Source organism: Podarcis filfolensis (assembly GCF_964270895.1).
Source record: "Podarcis filfolensis genome assembly, chromosome: 8".
Taxonomy (NCBI): Eukaryota; Metazoa; Chordata; class Lepidosauria; order Squamata; family Lacertidae; genus Podarcis; species Podarcis filfolensis.
The window spans coordinates 35957077-35981516 of NC_139611.1; the positions used below are offsets into that span (position 1 = coordinate 35957077).

At 41.6% G+C, this 24440-nt stretch overlaps 1 protein-coding gene across 2 annotated transcripts in view; it reads right to left on the reverse strand.

Annotated features, from left to right (window-relative positions):
• CDH13 (cadherin 13) overlaps positions 1-24440 on the reverse strand; it is a 665580-nt gene that overhangs the window by 17222 nt on the left and 623918 nt on the right. For both annotated transcript variants that reach the window (XM_083626042.1, XM_083626043.1), the window contains exons 11-12: positions 20796-20938; positions 593-823 (exon numbers count right to left, since the gene is read on the reverse strand). In XM_083626042.1, the coding sequence (XP_083482168.1) occupies positions 593-823; positions 20796-20938 (374 nt within the window). The remainder of the gene's footprint in view (positions 1-592; positions 824-20795; positions 20939-24440) is intronic.

Sequence of the window (24440 nt, forward strand, 5' to 3'; positions counted from 1 at the left end):
CATCTGCCACACCATACAAATAACACAAACTGCTCCCCACAAAATCCTGGGAAATGTAGATTTAATGGTGCTGGGAAATGTAGCTCTGGGGAAAATGGTATGCTTCAACCATGCAAAAATTGTGCTTTACATATATGGTGTGTATGTGTGATCAAAGTTTTTTTGTGAGGCGGAGGCAGACTTGGAAGCAAAACACAAATCCCAGAAGGAAGAAGAGGAAAATCTGAAGAAAATGCTTAGTAACAAAGTTTAATGCTGTTTGGTACTACTGGTATTGCTAGCTAGGGATGATGGGGGAGGTAGTCCAAAAACAGCTGGAGACCCAAGTTTGGGAAACTTGGTATAATATATTGAATTGGAATCTCAGACATAAGTACTGAGAAATTTTTAAGGATGACCAGTTTTATATATAACAGTTGATTACAGATAAGAAAGTAGCCTTAGATATAATGGAAATATCAGACAGAATGGTTGAGAAATTTAACAAGGATCCATTTTGTGGATAACAGTTGGGGATGGATAAAAGGTGTGGGGAGGAGAGAGAACTTAAAAGATTGAATAATGGAAGGGGTACTATTTCTAATATACTTACTGTTGATTCTTGTGATTTTCCATACTTTATCTTGTCCAGACTGCTTGCTCAACTCAAATTTAAATGGTTCGGCATTAGGATGAATATCCTTGTCTAAGGCTCCAAAGATGACCTTCACATCTTTCGCATCTTCACAGACAGATGAAACCGCTTGATAAAGAGAGGGGGCGTTGTCGTTAACATCTTCCAAAGTAATCTGCAGTGTCCCTGTCCCTGTTGCAGGAGGGCTACCTATGGAGAAAGTAGCAGAGTTTTGTGAATTGGACATTTATGTACACTGTACAGTGGTACCTTGGTTTACAAACATAATCTGTTCGGAAGTCCGTTCTTAAACCAAAGCGTTCTTAAATGAAGGCGTGCTTTCCCATAGCAGCGGGGGACTCAATTTACAAATGGAACATACTCAACAGGAAGCGGAACATGTTCTTATTCCAAGGCAAAGTTCACAAACCAAAACACCTACTTCCAGGTCTGCAGCGTTCTTAATCCAAGTTATTCATAAACTCAGCTGTTCTTAAACCAAGCCACCACTGTATTGCATGATCAAGACATCCATCAGCCAATGCTATACATTTTAAATGCTGTGTTTCCTTCTGGTGAGCATTGGCCCGTCTATATGCAGGCACTATTTTTATCCCCATTATTGTACCATTGGCAACTATAATCATCATCATCATCATCATCATCATCATCCATCAATAAATCAGTAAATATAAGAGAAATAAAAAAGCCATATTGTGGGTAAGCATTACACAGAGCACTAATAGTGCAATCTTACGCATGTTTGCTCAAACTGTGAAGTCAATGGGGTTTAATCACAGGTAAGCATGCAGTTAAGGGCAATTTCAAACTAAAAGTAATTGCATAAATCCTGGAACTGACCTTAGATTAGTCTTACTGGGAGGCTCCAACGACTGGGTTTATGGTTAGGTACCTTGCCAACAGCTTTTTGAAAACCAAAGTACACTGTGTCACCTGGATCATCTCTAACTATGTGCTTGTTGACATTCTCAAAGAATGCTGATAGCTTAGTGAGGCAGGACTTGCCCTTGCAGAAGCCATGCTGACTCAGCTTCAACAAGGCTTATTCTTCTATACGCTTGGTTATTTTATCGTTAACAATATTTCCCACCAGTTTTCCAGGGACAGACATTTCTGGGACAGAAATGCCCTTGCTGCTGACATCTTGCTCTCTCCCAGTCTTTTTCTTCACTCTCCCTCCCAGGGAACCTGCATCAGACACATCAACAGGTGCCTTAAAAAAATTGCTGGTGATAGTACATTCCTGTTTTCTCCAGTGTGAGCCTATCCACCCCACCCAGCTCTTTATTGGAGTGGAACTTGAAGCTTTCAGAGGGCCTGGGATGCGACTGTCTTGGTAGCTGTTGACATCCACCTACACCCACAGCAAGATTTTTTCTTCTCAGTTTTGTTTAGAGAGATAAGAACAGCAGCAGAACAGTGGAGAATGAGCTCCTTCTATTGAAGTGTGTGTGTGTGTGTGTGTGTGTGTGTGTGTGTGTGTGTGGAGAGAGAGGGGGGGCGAGAGAGAGAGAGAGAGAGAGAGAGAGAGAGAGAGAGAGAGCAGGTTTCATGCAACTGACAGCCAATGCACTTTACACCTATGCTGGAAGTAACCAGACACAGAGGTTGGGAGGGTAGTTTATACACCTTGCGGTCAGTGCAATCTGTCACTCAGTGTCTGAAACAGATCCCCTGGAGGTACTGTGAGAACCATATAGACACTTGTCTTCTGGGAGCAGAAGTAAGACCAGCACCTCATTCTACTTAGGCCAACAAAGGGCTGACAGGTGTTAATAACTTTCCATCAGTTTCCAAAGTTGATCCAAGGGCCGTATATAAAGGTGAAAAGTGCGATTTCTCATTACTAGTCACTTTTGCCACATGCACGCTCTTTTGAAACAACTGCTTTCAAAAGTAAACACATGCACTTGCATGTATCTTCTATGTGCTCTTGGAATATTTCCTCCACTTCAATAAAAAAAAATACAAATTGCAAAGCATTCACACAGTATTAGGGGTGGGGAGCAAGTGCAACAGGCTGTTGATTCCTTTGTGCAACAGACTGGAAGTGTAGGTGGGGAGGGCAAGCACAGGCAGTCCTTTCAGTTTCATCTTATAACTGTCTCCATGCAGTCCATGGTTCACATAATTCTTTTTCCATGTGATACATAGGTACATATGTGAATGGAGAATGAAATGACTTCTCTGTGCCGCCACCAAGACAAAACATTCTCAAACAGTAAGGGATCCTCACATCTCTCAGCTACAAATGGTCATATAAATCCAGAAGGCACAGACACAGTTCTGGGGTACTGTTAGTGCACTGTTAGTGCATTGAATCCATCAAACATGCTGCTTGGTTGCTCTGGTGTGGTGGTGTGGTTAAGAGCAGTAGTCTCGTAATCTGGTGAACCGGGTTCGCGTCTCCGCTCCTCCACCTGCAGCTGCTGGGTGACCTTGGGCCAGTCACACTTCTCTGAAGTCTCTCAGCCCCACTCACCTCACAGAGTGTTTGTTGTGGGGGAGGAAGGGAAAGGAGAATGTTAGCCGCTTTGAGACTTCTTCGGGTAGTGATAAAGCAGATATCGGATTCAAACTCTTCTTCTTCTCTGAAACAGTGGTTACTGTTGTCCTTTGGGATTGGGAGGGTTAAAGTACAGAGACCAACAGTAGTTTGATCCAGAGCTAATAGTGGACAGAGCCACCTGCTGATTGGTTGTAAGTATGAAGGCAGGCAGGTGGGGGCTGGATGAGGGGGCTGGATGAGAACAACACAATGTCTGCCACATCTGAATGCCCCCTAAGTCACAAAGTCCCAAGAACCCTGCTGGAGAAACAGACATGCCTACGAAATAGCTCCTGACAAGTTTGCCAGGAAAGGGGGAAAATAATGCTTTCTTTCTTTAGATCTCAAGAAATCACTAACTGTAATAAAATATTAGTTGTTAGGATGATAAATTATCCCAAGGATGACACCTCATCTGTTACAGATACATACATGCATAACAAAGGCAGAATTGTCAGAATTCAAGACTCTCTCTTTCTCTCTCATCACAAGGAGTAAAGGGTTGAATTCCTTTTAATGAAAAAGAAATTATTTCTCCCCCTTAGTGATGGACTAATTGAATTTTCAAAAAGGCTCCTTTACACCCCCCTTTTTTGTTCTTGATATATTATTAAGCCACGTCAGAGGAGAATGGATGAAAAAACAGGCATTTGAATATTTGAAATATGATCATAAAAGACAGTCTTTCATGCACTTAATTAAAACACTATCTTTAATTCAGTGTATATTATTTCCACTGGGCTGATACTATTTTCTGCTATGCCCTCTTTTTTATCTTATATTAACTAATGTTGTATTCTTTTTTAAAATTTAGAACCCAATAGCATTACAAATCTGGCCCTGTTTCTCCATCTGCAGATACCATTTTCATTTGCTCTATCTTGTTTACATGTCATCTTCATCCCCTAAATGTTTTAAGGATCCCTCAGCTAATATGTACAATACAAGGAGCAGAAAATTGCCTCTTGTGTGCTCTGGTGACTTATCATCCATGTGTATTATTTATAACCAATTACATGAAATACACCAGAATTCCAAAAGGAAAACAAGCAAATGTCAAGGTCATAAACTGTAACTGGTTAGCAACTTTGCAGCAAGAAATACATCAAAAGACAAGCTAGAGATAAATAGACACATCCAGGGCTGAATTAACCACTAAGTTAACTATACTATAGTCTCATTATTTGTTCTATTGCAGTTATAAAAGTGTATTTAGGAATTACCTAAATAGCTTTTCTATAGCTATTCCGCCTGGCCTTCAATTTGAATTAGCCTGATCTTCTATTCCCTTTCCCTTTTCTTTTCTATGAAGAAACCCTTCTGGGACCCCACATTTAAACTCTTCCCTGGTCTCCTTGCTGTCCCTAGTAGGAACAACTTGGCCAGTTAGCCCTGGTGATCATTTGATGTTTATGGATTGGGGTTTCCTCCCAAAAAAATGACCCCTGAATTTTTGAATTTTATTGACATTGATGCTGCATTTATGTTGTATTTTATGCTGTTTTTAAGTCACATTTTAATCAATGTTTTATATTTGATGTTAGCTGCCCTGAGCCCAGTTTTTAAACTGGGAAGGGCGGGGTATAAATAAAAAATTATATAATAATAATAATAATAATAATAATAATAATAATAATAATAATAACAACAATAATAATAATAATATGTTAAATATATACAGTATATGAGACAGTTGGATCAAGTCAACAAAGAGAAGGAATTATCAAGAGCAAGTTTGACATCTTCGTAAGGATGACAGAATGCTTTTGTAATAACAGTACTTAGGACTATCAGTCAAATTTTAAAAAAGTCTTAATCATCTAACCAATTAAATCTGCATAAATTGGCATCTTTAAAGAAAAGTTGCTTGAAATGTGTGGTGCATGCTTACTCCACTGTGGCTGGATTAACAGTGCAATCCTATACATAACTGCTCAGAAGTAAGGATGCAGATGCATTTGCCATCTAACTTGCAGTTCCTAAAACAGGATGTGAAATGAAATGCAGATATCCTTTGAAATGAAGACTTCTTGGAATTTTTCACTGCAGTTTGCCAACCAAAAGAGGCTGCATTAAAGTCGATGTGTTTGAAACAGAGATGGTGTGAGGTTTAAAAATATGTGTGTGTGTTTGGCGGGGGGGGGGCGGGAAGTGTGCAGAAATTTTTTAATATGAGCAATATATTTGGAGAAATGGCTTGCAAAAATGCATATATTAGGGAATGTGCGTACAAAATTGTGCATATGAGGACACGTGCATTTTCATGCATATGAATTTTCAAGATCTTTTTAATGCAAACTGATACAGAAAGGCACTTTAGATTGCAAAAACGAGCAATTACTCAAAAGTAAGTCATACTGAGTTCAATGACACTTGCTTCCAACTAAGTGTGTACAGGATTGCAGCCTAAGCTGTTTCCATTTAGGTCCTCTGAAATCAATATTTACACTGATTAACTTAAGTCCCATTGATTTCAGTGGCACTTGGGAGTGCAGTTAAGTTAGTCCGACTCCAGCCCATTTTATTTTTATATGGTGACAGAATCTTAAAAAAAATGCTTCCTTCCTGCTTTTCCCATGTGAAAGGGAACACCTCTTTTAAGATGTCATCTGCAGTATTTTAAGTACTCAAATTAAAAAATAAATTGTTATTTAATCAGCTCCTTGAATTATTGGGGTCACCTTTTTAATTAATCAAAAAGTTTCTTAGCACTTAAATGCTGCACCCCACCACCACCACCAATATGTGTGTGTGTTTTGTACAATGCTACAATGTTGTTGGATGCTATAAATGCTCCATGTAAATAATAAACAAATTTCCAGTCATTTATACCCCACTTTCAATCGGGGGGGGGGGGAATCTAGCAAAAGTTAGCAGGATGTAAAGTAAAGTAAATTTTTGACACCAACAACCAGAAAATATAACACTGCAATAAAATAGCAGCCTCCCTGAGTGTTTTTGCCTGCCTGGAATGTGCCCCTGAACTCTTAGCAATGCCTCTTGCTTGCTTGGATACAGGATAGAAAGGGGTGTGAGAGTGTATGTAGAAACTAGCCTACCATACAAAGCTAAAGTGTCACATCCGTTCCTTTGCCCACTTTTGCCTCTTGCTCCACCCACCACTGGTCTCTGGCCCTCAGAAAGTCAAATGTGGCTCACCAACTTGCAGAATGACCAGAGATGCTTCTACAGATGATCTCGGGGTCCTTATCCTAGACAGCTATTTTGAGCAATTCCGCTCAACACAGTAGCAAACTAGCTTAACAATAGGTCTATTTACATGTTAAACTGAACACAGGTACAAGTTGTCTTGACACAGGTACAAGTGTTCGTGTGAAAGGATGCGCACTTGCCGATTTGTACGGTTCACCTGCTGTGCGCTGGTACAGTTGCTTTACGTTCATTGGAAGTCATATGAATAAGTGTACAAGCATACAGCTCACAGACCGTATACTCATTGAATGGAATGTGTGACACACACATGTACCCCGAGTGTGAAATGGTGTGTAGTGATTGATTTCTCCAGCTTATCTACTGTACACACTGAATGTTGCATTTGAATTACTGTATGAGCGTGCAGCTCAACTATTTAGGCTCATTCACATGTTATGTTAATCACAGGTATAAGCTGTCTCTAAAGTGGTACAGGTGTTTGCGTGCAACTATTGTGTACATGGGTACACAGACTACACTTGTTGAATAATACATTTGACTGACTTTACAAGTGTACAGCTCAACTGTTCGTGCTCATGGATACACAGGCTGAACACTCATTGAATGCAATGTGCAGACACCCCTTTTGTGTACACAGATTGTACATGTGTAGAATGTAATCTGTGGTCATAGGACGACCAAGAAACAAAATGCTAAAATGACAGTAAAAATGTGTGCAATTAATAAAAACACAGTAGAGTCAAAAGCAGCCATTTGTGAATACAGAGAGACAGTATTATTAATGAGATTGAATATTTTTGATTAGATCAGGGAGTAGCTTCAAACCACTAGTTCTTTGTGTCTGGCAATACCATAGAACATTTATCTAAATCCCTTTTCTATGAGAATTTCTTATCGGTGGCAATTAGGAGAAAGGAACTTTAAAGGAACTTTAATCAGAATTTCTAAATTATTCTGGAAGCCCTTCTTAGAGACAAAGTTATTGTCATCTCACAGAAGGGGGAAAAGAAAGAAAGAACCATGCTAATGAATTGTATTAACAGAACACTTCTTAAAGCTGTGGTATAGCTGGAAGTGAACATAATCTTAAGAAGTATAAGCGGCTGATCTCACTCTCGCAAAATTGCTAGTAATTGGGCGGGGGGAGAGGGAACAGTAAGCAAGTCTAAGGTGACAATTATCTTCTCTGGAAAGCTTGCAGACGTTTTGCAAAGTACAGGGTAGATGGAGTGCACAGATGGGGGGTTATTTTTTTCTGGAAACCATCCGGGGTCCATATGCCAGTGATGGTTGGGGCCAGTGGCTAAAGTGGGTAGACATCAGAGGTGGATTTAGGGCAGTGAGAATGGTTTCCCCACACTGGGCACTGAGCTGAGGAGGGCGGCATGCCACAGGGCATCACAATTATGGCATTGTGCACATGCAGAACAGAAGGTGAGAAGTGGGGGGCCACTGAATTTTGGGCTCACACAGGGCGCTGCTGAAATTCGAAAGACCAAAGTCTATGCTTGCTGACATTTAGACAAACAAAAAGCATTTTCAGAGTTCAAGGACTTTGCAGGCCAGGCAGGAACACTTAATAATGATCTGAAACAAGGGTGGTGATGAGCGCAGCTCCAGTAGATGTGTGGCCTGGAGAGTGCCCAGAGGGCCAGATAGAGACACATCGAGGTCCATGTTCGGCCTTCAGGTCTGAGGTTCCCAAGATGCCTTGTCAGTACTAGTGCCAAGCTATGTTGCACCCTAGGCAAGGCTAACTATTTGCATCCCCAATGTTTTTCTAACTTCAATTTTCAAAAACAGATGTCTCATAGAAATGATAAAGTTCTTCAAAAGTAACATATTATCAGGAATTTATAATATGTAACAAAAATTAATCTGTATAAAGCTGTGCCCCTCAAAGGTCAGTACTGCACCCCTCTGAGATTTCCAGCCAAGGCGGCTGCCTCGCTGGCCTAATGAGAGCAACGTCCCTGTGTAAGGTCACAGGGTATGGCCTGAAGGTACACAACGCCACCACATTGTTAAAGCTAAGCATGTCTTCTTATGGCCTGGATAGGTGACTTCCTGGAGACCACATCTATGCCACTTTCTGTTCCAAGATGGAACAAAGGCATGCTATAGTTATAAGATAATGAAGAAGTATAATAACATCACTCACAACTTTATTTGGGGGTGGTTTTGTTCCAACCCAATGATGAAGTCTCATGTTGCTTTCCTCCAAGAGTGGGAGGGCATTTGCTCTTCACCATGTGGCTTGTTTTGGCTAACTGGCATGGGGTAGAAGGTTAGCCCCTGTTCTGACTCATCCTCCTCCTTTGTAGTGGCATCTTGCCCTCCTACCCTTGTGTAGTGGGGCTCATCCAGATGCCATTCACAGTTAAGTAGGAATTTGGGGGAGCCTGATTGGCTTTTGATAAATTCTATTTTCATCCCATCCATATTCAAAAATTGTTGTGCTTCAGTACAGTTCCAGATTACTTTCACATTATGAGCTGCCCTGCCCCCATTCTGAAACCTCACTCTATCCCTGATTCAAACCCATCAGCTTTAATGTAGTCCCCAGAAGTCAGCTATTGGCTTGACAAGTCATTCCATCCTCCTCCCTCTGAAAAAGTTGCATTGGAAAAACCACCTGCAACACCCATTGTACAGAACTCCAATTAAAATTCTCAGATTCAGGAAGCACCTTTGTGTATGTTGGGGGAGGGGGAGTTGCCCAAAATCTAAACACTTTTCTTCTTCTTTCAATGCTTTATATTTCAACCCAGTTCACGTAGGCAGCTCTTTCATAGGAGACAGTGGAATTTATTCCAAATTCACTGCTATGTATCAAAGAGCACAATTTAGGCCTGTGATGACCTCAGTGACCTTGAGCTTAGACTTGGATTTTCCTACCCCAGTGCTCTCATTTCAGCCTTTTGCTTGCTTTTGCTTTTAAAGGATGTGATGGCTGCTACACTCTGTGGGCTGCTTTGTGTATGTATTTAATATCGTTGTGAAAAGAAAGAGAAAGAAGTACTTCAGAAAATACCCAAATATGGTTCCAAACTTGACATGTGGCCATCCAACCAAATCCCTAGGTGGATCAAAAAGATGGCATTCCTCTTTTTTAAAAAATGCTTTTATTAAAAACAACATGCTGCATAGTTGGTGATGGGGAGGAATCTAAGTGCTTGCATAAAAGGACTAGAAAGTTGAAATTGTGGGGAAGGGCATTGCAAACTATCTATATGCAGAAATGTGTCCCTTTGCAAGGTCACACTCGTTTATCAGGTTTATTAACCTAGAATAAAGAAAAGCGATGACAAACTTAAACAGCATCTTAAAAAGCAGAGACATCACCTTGCCGACAAAGGTCCGTATAGTTAAAGCTATGGTTTTCCCAGTAGTGATGTATGGAAGTGAGAGCTGGACCATAAAGAAAACTGATCACCGAAGAATTGATGCTTTTGAATTATGGTGCTGGAAGAGACTCTTGAGAGTCCCATGGACTGCAAGAAGACCAAACCTATCCATTCTTAAGGAAATCAGCCCTGAGTACTCACTGGAAGGACAGATCCTGAAGCTGAGGCTCCAATACTTTGGCCACCTCATGAGAAGAGAAGACTTCCTGGGAAAGACCCTGATGTTGGGAAAGATTGAGGGCATAAGAAGAAGGGGACGACAGAGGACATGATGGTTGGGCAGTATTCTCGAAGCTACCAACATGAGTTTGACCAAACTGCAGGAGGCAGTGGAAGACAGGAGTGCCTGGCGTGCTCTGGTCCATGGATCATGAAGAGTTGGACAAGACTAAATGACTAAACAACAACAAAACCTAGAATAAATATATGCCAGTGCCCACAATTCTGGATTAAAAGAATAGAGTTGTGTGCAAAATGTTAGATCTTTACCATCTTCTGCATTGTATGTCAGCTGTCTATTGTTGGTGAACATTTCTATAGATCAACATTTCTGGTGAACCTGATGTGGTGAACCTTTGGCCCTCCAGATGTTGTTGTATTAAAAGTCCCTTCATCCCTGATCCTTGACTGGAGCTGATGAAAGTTGGAGTTCACCAACATCTGCAGGGCCACAGTTCTCCACCTCTGCTATAGACACTTGAGGGTATTTCCTGGTTCAAATCCAGGGGCGGTTCACCTGTGGATTTGTTGGATCTAGTTGTTGTTGGACGCTGGCTCTCTTCATCTCTGACCATTGGCCATGCTGGCTGGGGCCTATAGGAGTTGGAGTCTACTAATATATGGAGGGCTACAGCTTCCCAGAACCTGAACCAGGCACTGAAGCCATCCAAAGCATGGGTAGACAAACTAAGGCCTGGGGGCCGGATCTGGCCCAATTGCCTTCTAAATCCGGCCCACGGACAGTCCGGGAATCAGCATGTTTTTAGATGAGTAGAATGTGTCCTTTTATTTAAAACGCATCTCTGGGTTATTTGTGGTATTTTTACATGAGTAGAAGGTGTGCTTTTATTTAAAATGCATCTCTGGGTTATTTGTGGGGCATAGGAATTTGTTCTTTTTCTCTCTCCAAAATATAGCCTGGCTTCCCATAAGGTCTGAGGGACACTGGACCGGCCCCCTGCTGGAAAAGTTTGCTGACCCCTTATCCAAAGGAACTGATCGGCTATGAGTACAAGCAAACAAATAGGGAGATCTGTTGTTCAACACATAAGAATGAACTCATGTGACTCATGGCCACAGCATGTTGTGAAATAATTAGACCAATCATGGAGGACAGGTCTGCCAATAGTTATTATGCACACACTAGCTAAGAGTGGCCTTACAGACACTGCTGGGCTACAACTTCCCTAATACCAGATGACTGATCATGCTAACTAAGGCTGAGGGGAGATTCAGCAACATCAGCAACATCAAGAGCACACCAGGTTATACACCCCTGATTTAATTAGAGGTCTTATTGTATTGTTATGCAGTGTTCTTTTCCCCCTGTTGCCTATATTTTTTAAGTAAAATGAAGAGGGAAGGGGAAAGGGAAGAAACTGCTGGGATTGCTGCTCTGGAAGATCTTAACAACCACAGGCATGAACGTCACCACAAGACAATGAGCCAACTTTTAACAGGCGCGCAAGTGTTAATCAGTCCTCGGTCTTCCAATCTTCTTGACTTGTCCGCCTTACTAGTTGATTTCACTTCATGTGATCCTGTTAATATCTCTGCACTTGACTTAAAATCAATCATTTCTGTGCATCTTCAGCTGATACAAAATGCTCCAATTTAAATGCATTCCTCTCACTTTTGGAAAAAAGCAGATCCATAATGCAGAGCTCGGTGTCTCCCCAGCCCACTCCATCCTCCCTAACATATATTTCACTCAACAATTCATAAAAAAACAAGCTGCCCTTTAAAACTACAATCACTCATATATTTCAATAATGTGTTCAGTTTCTACATTTGAGTAATTATACTTCAAAAAGCAAAGCTCTTATCAAATAGCTACTAACGTGCGCCATCCATCTTAAAACCAGTTTGCTGCAAATTAATTTTTCTCTTTCCCCAAACCTGCAGTTCATAGTGACTAATTTCAATGATATTTTCTCTGCAATTCATATTTTGCTAAAACTTAAAATGACAAGTAAAGGCTGAGCGTTCCATTTATTTTTCCTCTTCAATTAATAGAGCAATTAAAATAAAGGGTGTAAATGCAGCTTAATTGGGTTGCCATGGCCACTAATTGCCTGATTTCTTTCCAAATAGTGTGTTTTAGGTGGAATCAATCTGCAGTAATTGAATTTCAGGCATCATGATGTATATAAACAGGTTACGGCAGATGGAAATACAACTCCTAACTGAATTATTAGGCAGCACTTTTTAGTTATTTTGCTTGCATCTTCCTCATATCACCTGTCATTTTCTCTGCATCAAACATGGAGACTGGAAATGAAGATTCACAGAGCTCCAGGGGGGTAATTAAGCTCACCTCTATTTGTTTATCTGCAGTATAGATGATTAGATAGATAGATAGATAGATAGATGATAGATAGATAGATAGCATTATCTTCTTAGCTGATCTCTGACCATCAAGAAGGTAAGGTGAAGAAGCCAATTCATGTTCTCCTTTGTAGGCATGAGAGAGTGGGCTTCCATGTCAGTTTAAATAGCCCCCCCCCCATGCAAGTCCATGGCATACACCAAGGTGAGGAACCTTTTTCAGCCTGAGGGCCACATTCTCTTCTGAGCAACCTTCTGGGGTCCACATGTCACTAGTGGGTGGGTCAGAGGCAGAAGCGGACAGAGCAAAATTGTACAGTAGGCTGGTTTCTACGCACACTCAAACAGCCCTCTATGTCCCTCCATCCTGACAAGCAAGGGGCAGTATCAGAGTTCAAGGGAACATTCCAGCCAGGCAAATGCATGTGAGAAGGGTGTAGGGTGGGGCTGGTGAGAGGTGTGGCCTAGGGAGAGTTCTGAGAGCCAGATGTGGAGTCCTGGATGGCCACATTTGGCCCCCAGGCCTAAGGCTCTTTAACTGTCATAAACCAAATAGCCCCCAATGCTGTGGTCAATGGGAAAGTGTGTGCCTGTGTATTCTCTGCAAATGGAGATTTAGACAAGCCCACAAATGTCAATAGCTTGCTGGCAGGGCAGGGACAGGAAGCTCTGCCCTTCCAACAGCAGCCCTCTGTACTTCTCTAATGCATGCAAAGGAGGGAGCTATCTTCACACCCACCTGCACAGAACTCCTAGTCACCTAGTGGCTACCATAGGCGCTTAAATGGAAACCTGCTTTAGTTTGCAGGCACACTCTGCACAGATGTAATCTTAAAAGAGAAGGATTATAGCTCAGTGGAGCATGTGTGGAGCAGTAGAGCATGTGCTTTGCATGCAGAAGGTCCATGGTCTCAGGTATCCCCAGGTAGGACTGGGAGAGTCCCTTGAGTCTGAGCCACTGGAGAGCTGCTGCTGTGGATGATACAGAGCTGGATAGACCAGTAGTCCAACACTCGGTACAAGCCAGCTTCCTATGTTCCCATTCCCCCAGCCCACATTGGTAAATTGGGAAGTTTGCGCAACTTTTCTCCTCTTTAAACAAGCCTTCAGTTGATTTATCATATGCGTTCTAGTCAATTTGTCTTATCAGTGACATTTGCATATATTTGCAAATGCGTAAGCATACTTCTGGAGTAAGATGCATAGCATCTTTGTTTGTGGATGATGCATGCGTGTGTCACAGCAAGCATCATCTTGGAAGAGGCATTCCATCCTGTGTGACAGAAAGTGGGGGTGAATGGGGAGAGAATACCTGCAGTGTGACAAATAACTTGCAAAAAAGAAATAAATATAAATCTGCTGCCTGGTAACTTCAAACACATGCTAAGTAAACTAAAAGCCTTTAACTGATAAACTGATTCAGCAGTGTGAAATTTGAAATCTTATTTAAGTTCAAAGCAATACCTTTAAATTTTTTTTACAAAAAAGTAAGAAGGGTCATAGCTCAGTGGTAGAACATCTGCTTTGCATGCATAAGGTCCTTAGAATCCCCAGGTAGGGCTGGAAAACTAACCCCTACCTGAAATTCTGGAGGGCTGTTCCCAGTCAGTGTGCAGACTCACCTAGATGAACCAATGACAACTCAATATAAGGCAGAATCCTATATTCCTCTGATATTTTGCTTATCTATCTATCTATCTATCATCTATCTATATCTATATCTATCTATATCTATATCTATCTATCTATCTATCTATCTATCTATCTATCTATCATCTATCTATATCTATCTATCTATCTATCTATCTATCTATCTATCATCTATCTATCTATCATCTATCATCTATCTATCTATCATCTATCTATCTATCATCTATCTATCATCTGCAGTTGTGCTCAAGCTGCAATCCTATGGTTCCCAGGAGGACATGCCTGGGATCTTGTCCTTCATAGATGGAGTAATTTGTCCTCCTTGCATCTGTGGTGTCCCTGCTCCACTTTCAGTGCACTGATGATGGAGAGGACAAAATGAGGCATGTCTGGGGCACACCAGGGCAGATCAGTGGAGGTTTTTGATTTGCTAGTTCCAAACATGCCACAGAATGGAGGGGGGGAGAGAAAAGTACAGTGGTGCCTCGCAAGACGAAATTAATTCGTTCTGCAAGTCTTTTCGTCTTGCAATGTTTTTCGTCTTGCGAAGCACGGTCCGTCGCAACTGCACCTCTTCAAGCGGCTTTAAGAAAAAAGGAAACAAACTCGCAAGACGTTTTCGTCTTGCGAAGCAAGCCCATAGGGAAAATCGTCTTGCGAAGCAACTCAAAAAACGAAAAACCCTTTCGTCTTGCGCATTTTTCATCTTGCGAGGCATTCGTCTTGCGAGGTACCACTGTATGGCGATTTTGGAGGGAAGGGGAAATCATAAAATCATCTTGGGGACTGAAAAATGAAAGAAAGGCCACCACTGCCTTCACCTTGGTGATGGCCACTAACCTGGATGACTTTAACAGAAGATTAGACAAATTCATAAGGGATAAGGCTATCAGTGGCTATGAGCCACGATGACTAGGGACTCAGCTACACTTGTTGATTATATCATTGTAAGTGTGTTATAAACACGTGACACCAGATGGCGCTATAGAGAAGTGATCTGTCGTGAATAGAATTTTTCATTAAGAGCTTTTATAGCTTTTTTTCTATAGCATTAAAAAAAATCCAGCTTAGGTTCTACTTCCTTTGTTGGCAGCCGTATGCCTCTGAATACCAACTGCTGGAAAACGCAGGAGGGGAGAGTGCTCAGGTCCTGCTTGCAGGTTTCCCACAGGAATCTGGTTGGACACTGTGAAAACAGGATGCTGGACTAGATGGGCCAATGGCCCCATCCAACTGGGCTCTTTTTTTGTTCAAACACCTCCCCATCTTTGTATTTCTCTGCCTGTATATACCGTATTGGCCTGAATATAAACCACACTTTTTCTCCAAATTCCGACCATGAAAAGTTAAAGTGCGGCTTAAATTCGCAACCTTACAAAAATTGGCTTTTACAATATCGCTGCTGAAACAAACATATGGTAAAACGGAACGAGTGTGAGTGCCTGCAGAATTTTAAGGGAGTGGCTTATATTTAGGCATTGCCTTTTTCTCTCTCCTCTCCTTGAATTTTAAAGGTGTGGCTTATATTCAGACCAATACGGTAATCTCCAAAGCACAATATATGTAAGTATATCTAAGGCTGTCCATAGAACCATGGATTTCCTTTGATGTTTTCTGCTGCTACAGCTCCCACCAACAAGGAAGCAAATCACTTTTAAGCACACGTGAATATGTGTTCAAATTTGTTTTCTCTCAGTAGCCTGAAACCTCTAATGCTTTCTGAGTGTTGCCTTTGGCTATTCCATTTTCAATCCACTCCCAGATTAAACATGGTTTGATCCACTTTAATGTGCTAACTCTGCTTCGTGGAAGTTCCTTCAGAATTTAATTTCTCCCTTAATAGATTAGAGCTTCTGTGTCCACATAAGCCTTTAATAAAAAAAGGGGGAGATAAGAGTACATACACTACAGATAGTGCCTTGACCTTTACAGAAAGCAAGAGACTACAAAGCAAATTAGGACATTCACTGAGGAGAGGGTTATAAAAGGGAGATCCCATCCACAGAAAAGGTCACATTTTATTATCTATGAAATTAAATACTGTGCTCCATCAACTATTCAATAGCAAAGATTTTTCCAATAAGAGTTTAAGGAAGCAAGTCTGTGCACACTTACCCAGGAGTAAGTCCCATTAGACTCAGTGGAGCTCAGTTCTGGCAACATAAGAAGAGCCCGCCTCATAAGGACCAACTAGATACTTCTGGGAAGTCCACAAGCAGGACATAAAGATAAGAGCCCTCTTCCACTCACATTCCCCAACAACTAGCTTAGTGTACACTTAGTGTACACTTGCTTACATTATATTGTGTTTGCCCCTTTACTTTACTTAGTTTGGAGCAATCTTTTTGGAGCACCACATAATCTGTCTTTGTTTTCATCACCCAGACTGATTGGTATCCCCAGCAAACTTAGCCATCTGCCTGCTCACCTCGTGATTCCAAATGTTCTATAAGTGAGCTGAAATTTCCTCCCAGTTGACTTATTTCCAGGATTTTTTTCATTTCATGATTAGTAAGGTTGCATTTCAGCTGACTGAAGATCTTTAGTTAATACAAATAATAATGCTTGCTCTCTCTCTCTCTCTCTTTCTCTCTCTAGTCACTATCCAAGTAGACAGTTCCACCAGCACAAGACATTTTACCTGCACAATGGAACTTCTCTATCCCCTCTTCTCATGCTCCATAAATCTTCTCTGGAGGGTTGGAGGAACCACTGGGACAGGTTGACATGTCACACGGTCAGAGGTTAGAATGGGAAAGTTCCATTGTGCAGCTAAAACTTTTTGCATGAGGGATATTATTTAGTTGTATACAACCTGATAATAATGATGATGATGACGATTATGATGAATCAACACAACTAACTGCAATTTTAGACTCTCCTTGAGGCGACACCTATGGGACTGATTTTGGGAGAGTGGCTGTGGAGGTTGTCATTATGACCTCTTGCCCTTCAAATTTTACCACTATACCACTGCCTAGCAGGACTCACAGTCAGGGAGTTTTCTTAGTCCCACTATCTGAAACTCTGTCTTTTCTGAATTTGAACTCAGAGCATTCCGCATGCTGAAAACGGGCTCTGCCATTAAGTCAGGGGTCCTCCCCAGAGGGGATGGGTCTATCTATTAGTTCAGTTTCTCTCAGTTTCTCACTGTTCTTAGCTTAAGTTCAGTTCTCAAAATTTCCACATTGATTTAGAAAAAGAAAGCTCTTCTTGAAAATTCAGCAGCTTCCTGCTAAATACACAAGTTTGTATGTCATGTTGACTAACACAATGCATTTCTATGCACACATTACCCTAGTATGTGCATTTTTGCACACAATACTTTGCTGGAGAACTGCAATGAAAAATTTGGAGAAGCAAGGATTTCAAAGGGTGGCTGTGTTTTAGTTTGCATGTTGTTTCAGAAAGTCTGAATTAGGTAGGTTCATGTTTGAATGTGACCTGGATCTAATCTCCCTCCCATCCCAACTTCCTAGTAATATTAAAAGGACAAAAAAACAACAACAACCCCCCAACACCGGTATGTTAGCACTGACATTTATAGATGCCACTGCTCTCCCAGAGAGAGCAAAGTATTTCCATTTGATACTCTTTCAGTTAATTTAACCTTTTCTGAAAGATCTAGGAATCATTTCATACTTGCTTTGGATTATTCAAGCGCCAGCCTACATGCATTATGTAGCTCATTGGGAACATAATAATCTTGAGAAAATTAAGCATTAGTGTTGGTTGGCTAGGAAAATTATAGAGGAATAATTTCATTGCATTCGTGCCTTAAGTTTGGTCACAGAATGACAGAGATCAACAATATTCCTTCAAGGAACCAAACCCAGTGGAGGGAATTGACCTAAGCTGATGCTAAAGCACACCATCACAAATCTTGAGCTAGTCACTTAGTGAACCCTGAACAGGACCATCAGCTTGCAGCTGGTTTCCGTGAACTGTAGGTTAAGCTACCCTGCTATTAATAGTCAATATGGCACTAGCTGCAGCTTGAGCTCAAGCAGCTGAACATTGGATCATCCATTCATCACAGTGTTTAAGTTACTGACTTGCACACAGTCAGTAAAACTGTGGAAATGTGTGGTCCTTCAAGTTCTCTGTGAAGGAGAACAGTGAAGGCACTGATGTTCAATTCTCAGAAGCCAAAAGGGCTCTGGATGGAATTGTGGATCTAATTGTACACATAACAGGAGGCCTGCTAGATGGGACCAAAGACCTACTTTGGTTTGGCTCCCCCCCCCCCAAAAAAGAAAAAACCCACATGGCACTACATGTACTTACTTAGATGTATCAAAGTGAGGCATTATTAAAGCAGATTAATAGTTATTAAAGCAGATTAAGCATTATTAAAGCAGATTAACTCAGCGGCAAGGAAAGAGTCAGATGTAGCCCAGGAGCCCTTACAAGGTGAAGGATGGGCAGCTATAACGCTGGTCCAGGGGCAAGGTCCACAAGTCCCAGATTAGTAACCTGAGTTTCAGGGCTGCACAGAATCTCTGCAGTTGTTCCAGCAAGTTCCCCAGCCTACCTGACGAGCTTTTAAGCAGTGGCAGAGAATGTCCACCTACTCATGAGAATTCATTGGAACTCCTGGACTAAAGTTGAGTGCTATGTCTAGAGGGATGCATCTCCTTTGAAGGCTGCCTTTCTGCTGTAGTTGAGAGGTGGGGAACATTAGACCTGTGGCCAAATGCAGCTCACCACATCTGTCCGGCTCCCAGAACCCAACCCAGGACTCCAGCACTGCTCTACATACTCCTTGAGTGTCTTTGCCCAGCTGTGATTGAGTCCTTGAACTCTGATAATGCCTCTTGCTAGTCAGCAAGGAGGACAGAGACAGGTGTGTGGGCTAGAGCATGGGCAGAAACTAGTAAAGGTAAAGGTAAAGGTACCCCTGCCCGTACGGGCCAGTCGTGTCCGACTCTAGGGTTGTGCGCCCATCTCACTTAAGAGGCCGGGGGCCAGCGCTGTCCAGAGACACTTCCAGGTCACGTGGCCAGCGTGATGAAGTTGCTCTGGCGAGCCAGCACCAGTGCAGCACACGGAAACGCCGTTTACCTTCCCGCTATAAAGCGGTACCTATTTATCTACTTGCACTTAGGGGTGCTTTCGAACTGCTAGGTGGGCAGGAGCTGGGACCAGAAGACGGGAGCTCACCCCGCCACGGGGATTTGAACCGTCGACCATGCGATCGGCAAGTCCTAGGCACTGAGGTTCTACCCACAGCGCCACCCGCGTCCCTTCCAAACTAGCCCACTCTAAAAGGTTAACACTGGCATTTCCAACACCATCCACTTTTGCTCCATGCCCTACCCACAGGTGGCATGTGGCTGCTGGCAGGTCATCCAGAAGTGAAAGCAGCCTTGGGTCTGAACAGGGTTCCCCCTCCCTGCTGCAGTCATTGCTCCAAGTGTATGAACATTCATCTCCTCCTAATACCAGCTTCCTACACATTGCTTTGCAAACAGCAACTTATGGTTCTAATCACATTACAGCTAACACAAACACTCGACAAAAGATGCATTATCCAAAACCAACAAATGTGGAATGCGGAATAATTTCAATAGCATTTTTTTAAAAAAAATGTCTCCCACAGAAATGGCTCTGCGAGAGACGTACATTTATGAATATCCGAGTAAATCACCATGGCAAAGGGGACCTTCTTCCTGCTCTCCGTTTTGCATTTTAAAGCCATATTCTTGTCAAAACCTTGCAAATGTTCCCTTGTACTGACTCGTGCAATATGAAAAAGATGGTAAAATTACCCTCTTAAAAAGAGCATTTCACAATTCATCGCTGCAGCTAAAAACCAGCTGCATCCCCGAGAAGTGTTAAGCATATTAGCTTTTCTAACATTACACACAAAGCCCTTATTTATTTTGTGCCTTTCAGCTGTTCAGGAAAAGGCAGCATCTCTCCCTCCCATCTCAGGCTTTAATGTGCGACAAAAGTAACTTGCAATGAGTTTTCATAAAATCCTTCCAATTTAGATTATGTGCGACAGAAGGAACCTTAATCCACAAAATATGTTTAAAATATTGCATTTTAACAAGGGGTTTTTAATTGTCTTTTCAATGTAATTGCTATTATACGTTAAATGGGATAGTCTCTGGTGTGTCAAGCTAGTTATTGGAACTGTGGTGCTAGGGGCTTGAAATAATTTCTTTGGGGGGGGCAAAATTAAATCTGTTAATGCTAATATATCCAACCTCCTGAGGACTGGTCTGTAGACCTTTATTTTCTTCAAGAAATACATCCTCACAATGGGGATGGTCCTTTCTAACAGAGTCAAAGCTGAAAAGCAATCTCTCAAATGACAATCTTTTTGAGAACATTTCTGAGATTTTTCTTTTGCTGGATGCACTGGAAAAAGAAGACGGCCACTTTGCAAATGTATAATAGATGCATGAATGAAGGCAAGAGGCATCGGCTGCTTGTTTGTGAATGGATGTGCCTGAATAGATATGGAAACATGGGAAACTATCTCATACCAAATCAGACCGTTAGTCCATCTAGCTCAGTATTGTTCACAGCAGGGGTGTGAACAATCTAGATGTTGCTGAACTACAACTCCCATCAGCCCCAGCAAGCATAGTCAATGACCATCAATGATGCTTTTGTTGAGCTGCTGCAGTCATCTAGTTTGAAAGCTTCCCAATGGGACATCTAGTTGGCCACTGTGAGAACAGGATGCTAGACTAGATGGGCCACTGGCCTGATTCAACAGAGCTGTTCTTAATGATTCTTCAGGAAAGTGTGACATACAATGAATGGGATGAAAAGCATGTCAACCAACCACTTTCTTCTTTCATCAATTGCCATTACTCACCATTATCTATTGCCAGTAAGTGTGCAGTGTACACATTGTTGATAATAAATGGCGATTCACGATCAAGGACACCCCTGGTGCGAATTGTACCATTCGTAGGGTCAATTTCCAACCATTCAGCTGGATCTTTGTTAATGGAGTACCTAGGGGGGAGGAAAAAAACCCAATAATCAGCTGTGAATTGAGTTCAATTAATACAGAACTTACCTTGAGCACAGGCACCATGGGGCTCAATTTAGAGGCTTCACACTTTGAATTGCAGTTCCCAGTTTCACAAAGCAAGGAGAAAAAAATGCATACCACTCCAGCTGTTTATCAGATACCTTTCTGAAATGTGCAATCACCACTGGCCATATAAGAATTTGAGTTTACAAGAAAATGACACAGGCAACCCCCATTACCTAGCCATTAAGCAAGGCAGAAATTAAAGATCAGTCAATGGACACTTAATGAGGGATGTGATGTGGCAAACAAGTCACAAGAATGAAGTCAAGTGAGGGTCAGTTCAGACACAAATTGTGATCTTGTATGACATGTGGACAATCCATCTATCCATCAAACAGACATCTATTGTCTAGAATGGGGAAGTTATACATATCAAGGCCTGGGAGCATTAATGATGGACGTGTGCCACATGACACTTGTACTGTTTGCATTAAAGGGCATCTGTGCCCCTTGTTACCTGCCATTTTTGACATTGTTTTGTATAATTTCACACACTTGTCTGTCTCTCATTGTCATCATAACTTGCTGATTTCCATAATGTGGAAGACTAACTGCTGAGAGGTCTGTGTTGATTTGGTAACTGGTTGGGATGGAAAGATGGTCTGTAGCAAGAAAATAGTTCTTTTAGGCTCTGCTTGAGTACAATGGGGTCACTGGAAGCTGCATTACACTGTGTCAGACCATTGGTCCATCTACACCAGGGTTTCCCAAACTTGGGTCTCCAGGTGTTTTTGGACTACAACTCCCATCGTCTCTAGCTAGCAGGACCAGTGATCAAGGATGATGGGAATTGTAGTCCAAAGACAGCTGGAGACCCAAGTTTAGGAAACCCTGATCTACACTGAATGGCAGCAGCTCTCCAAGCTTCTAGGCTAGGGTTTCTCTACTTGAAGATGCTGGGAAGTGATGTGGGACTTTCTGGATGCAAAGTAGATGCTCTCCCACTGAGCTATGGCCATTCCTGGAGCCTTTGGTCCACGAAGAAAATTCCAACCAGTTACCAAATTGATGCAAACGTGAAGCACCTATTGACTGAATGAAAGTTGGGTGGTTTGTAATATGCATGTAGTCAACAGGTGGAATTGTTAATCCTTTCCTCAGAGATTCCTCCTCCAATACACAACCACAGCCATACATTTTGCATTCACTGTGTTCCTGACACCAACCTTAAGTGTCCAAATTTTGATCTTTCTGTATTAAACAAAAGAAATCAAACCACTGGCTCAATATGACACAAACAATCTGGAGTCCCTACTTGTCATCCCAGGAGAAAGTTTATCTTTCTGGAATAAGTTGGCATCTTCCAGATATTGTTTTTTATTTACATATATAAAAAGTAATACCAAAATGATTATGTGTATGTTAGTGTGCGCACACACACACACATAAACACAAGACATAAAAATACTATGTTAAGTTGCATACGCACCATGAATTAGGGGTAGGGGGCTGGATCCTGATGCCTGCCTCTCCCCATGGGACACACTGACAGGTTGCCAGGTTCATCCAATTGTCAGTCACATGACATCAATCAGGTGAAGCATTTCCTTTTGCAGGCCAGCTGGATTTCAAACCTTATGGGCAAAGGCAGCCAGGCTCTGTAGGAAAGAAGTCCCTTTGCCTACATAATTTGATTTCTTCAAGCTATGCAGGCAAAGGAAGCTTTGTCCTTCGCAGCTGTTTCCCTTTGCATGGAAATCAAGCTGAATTCAAGGGGAAATGTTCCTCTGCAGACCAGCTTGAACTCAAGCTGAAAGAGCCCTGCAGCTAATCTAAGGCTAAAATAAATGTGTTGCAATTTGTTTATTTACAAACATTCACAAACTGTATATACATTCACAAACTGTACTCTCATTTTTTAAAAAAAACAAAACAAAAGCAATGTGGTGTATAAGACACCCGCTATGGGAGCTGTGGCTTTGTGGGGGAATAGGGACCACCTAACAAGAGCAGTGTGGTGTAGTAGTCAGAGTGCCTGAAAGTGAACTGGGAGACTAGGGTTTGTATCCCCATACACTTATGAAACTCATTGGGGCAGTCATTGCCTCTCAGCCTAACCTACTTTGTAGGGCTGTTGTGGGAATGAACTGAGATGGGGACAACCATGTATGCCACCTTGAGCTCTTTGGAAGAAAGGCAGGATATATTCATTTATTTTGTAAAATTCATACACCGTTTGATTTTTTAAAAAAACACACACAAAATGGTGAACCTTACTTACAGATGACATAAGCAAATAAATACACTTTCAGCACCCGTATTTCAAGTAATCTTTGGAAGAAACCATGATTGTTCAAAGCAGAGTAACAGCGCTTTTAATGTAGGGTGTAGACCGGGTCTAACCTGGACCTCGACATCACTGCAACTGGAACATTACAGGCACAATATTTATGGTTGATGAAGAAAGGCACAGTAGTTCTGATGCCATCAAGACTGTCTCATCTATAGCAACCCTACCCAGTCTGTTAATACCTCATTGCTACAAATGAGGCTGTCATTATTGGCATCCCAGGAACAAGTTGGCACCACTGGGAAAGGGCAAAGAACACGACAGATGCAACCGCTAATGAATAGTGAATGATGCAGTCCATCAACTCTGCCTATACTTCTGGGTTAATAACCATTTAAAGAGTTTATCTCCCATGAAAATGAGTTATTAGAATAATAACAATGCTCTTAATTAATGCATACTATTCCTTTGTTCCTTAAAAAAATAAAACAAGAGATAGCGCTGAAATGAAAAAGAAAGGAATCAAAACAGAAAAAGGCTAGGTGAATCAAGTCCCAGGTAGAAAATGCTCAATTAACCCTAAAACAATTTGATTAAAAAAAATAAAAATCAGCACCTCAAGTTTATGACATCTGAGGAACAAGAGGTTCTAACAGATCACAATACATTTCCCAACTGTTCCGTAAAGGATTGCACTTCAAAGCTGAAGCACGTAAGGCACAATTTGGCAGAGCATACTGTTGTTATTATATTAAAAAATAAATAAATACCAGAAATATTACCTATTGTAAGTGAATAATGCTGCTTAACTAAGACAATTGTTCTTTGTTGGTTTATTTTTTATAAATGTAAATGAGAGTTCTGCTAGTGAAACAATGCAGAGAGAAGGGCTCATGGTAGAGAAAATCACATAAAATAATGAAACTGTGACTAAAACAACAATCCCCCCCCCCACAGACATGCAGATGCCCCACTTCACATTCCTGTGTTTCATAATGTACATACAGTGGTACCTCAGGTTACATATGCTTCAGGTTACATACGCTTCAGGTTACAGACTCCGCTAACCGAGAAATAGTGCTTCAGGTTAAGAACTTTGCTTCAGGATGAGAACAGAAATCGTGCTCCGGTGGCGCGCTGGCAGCAGAAGGCCCCATTAGCTAAAGTGGTGCTTCAGGTTAAGAACAGTT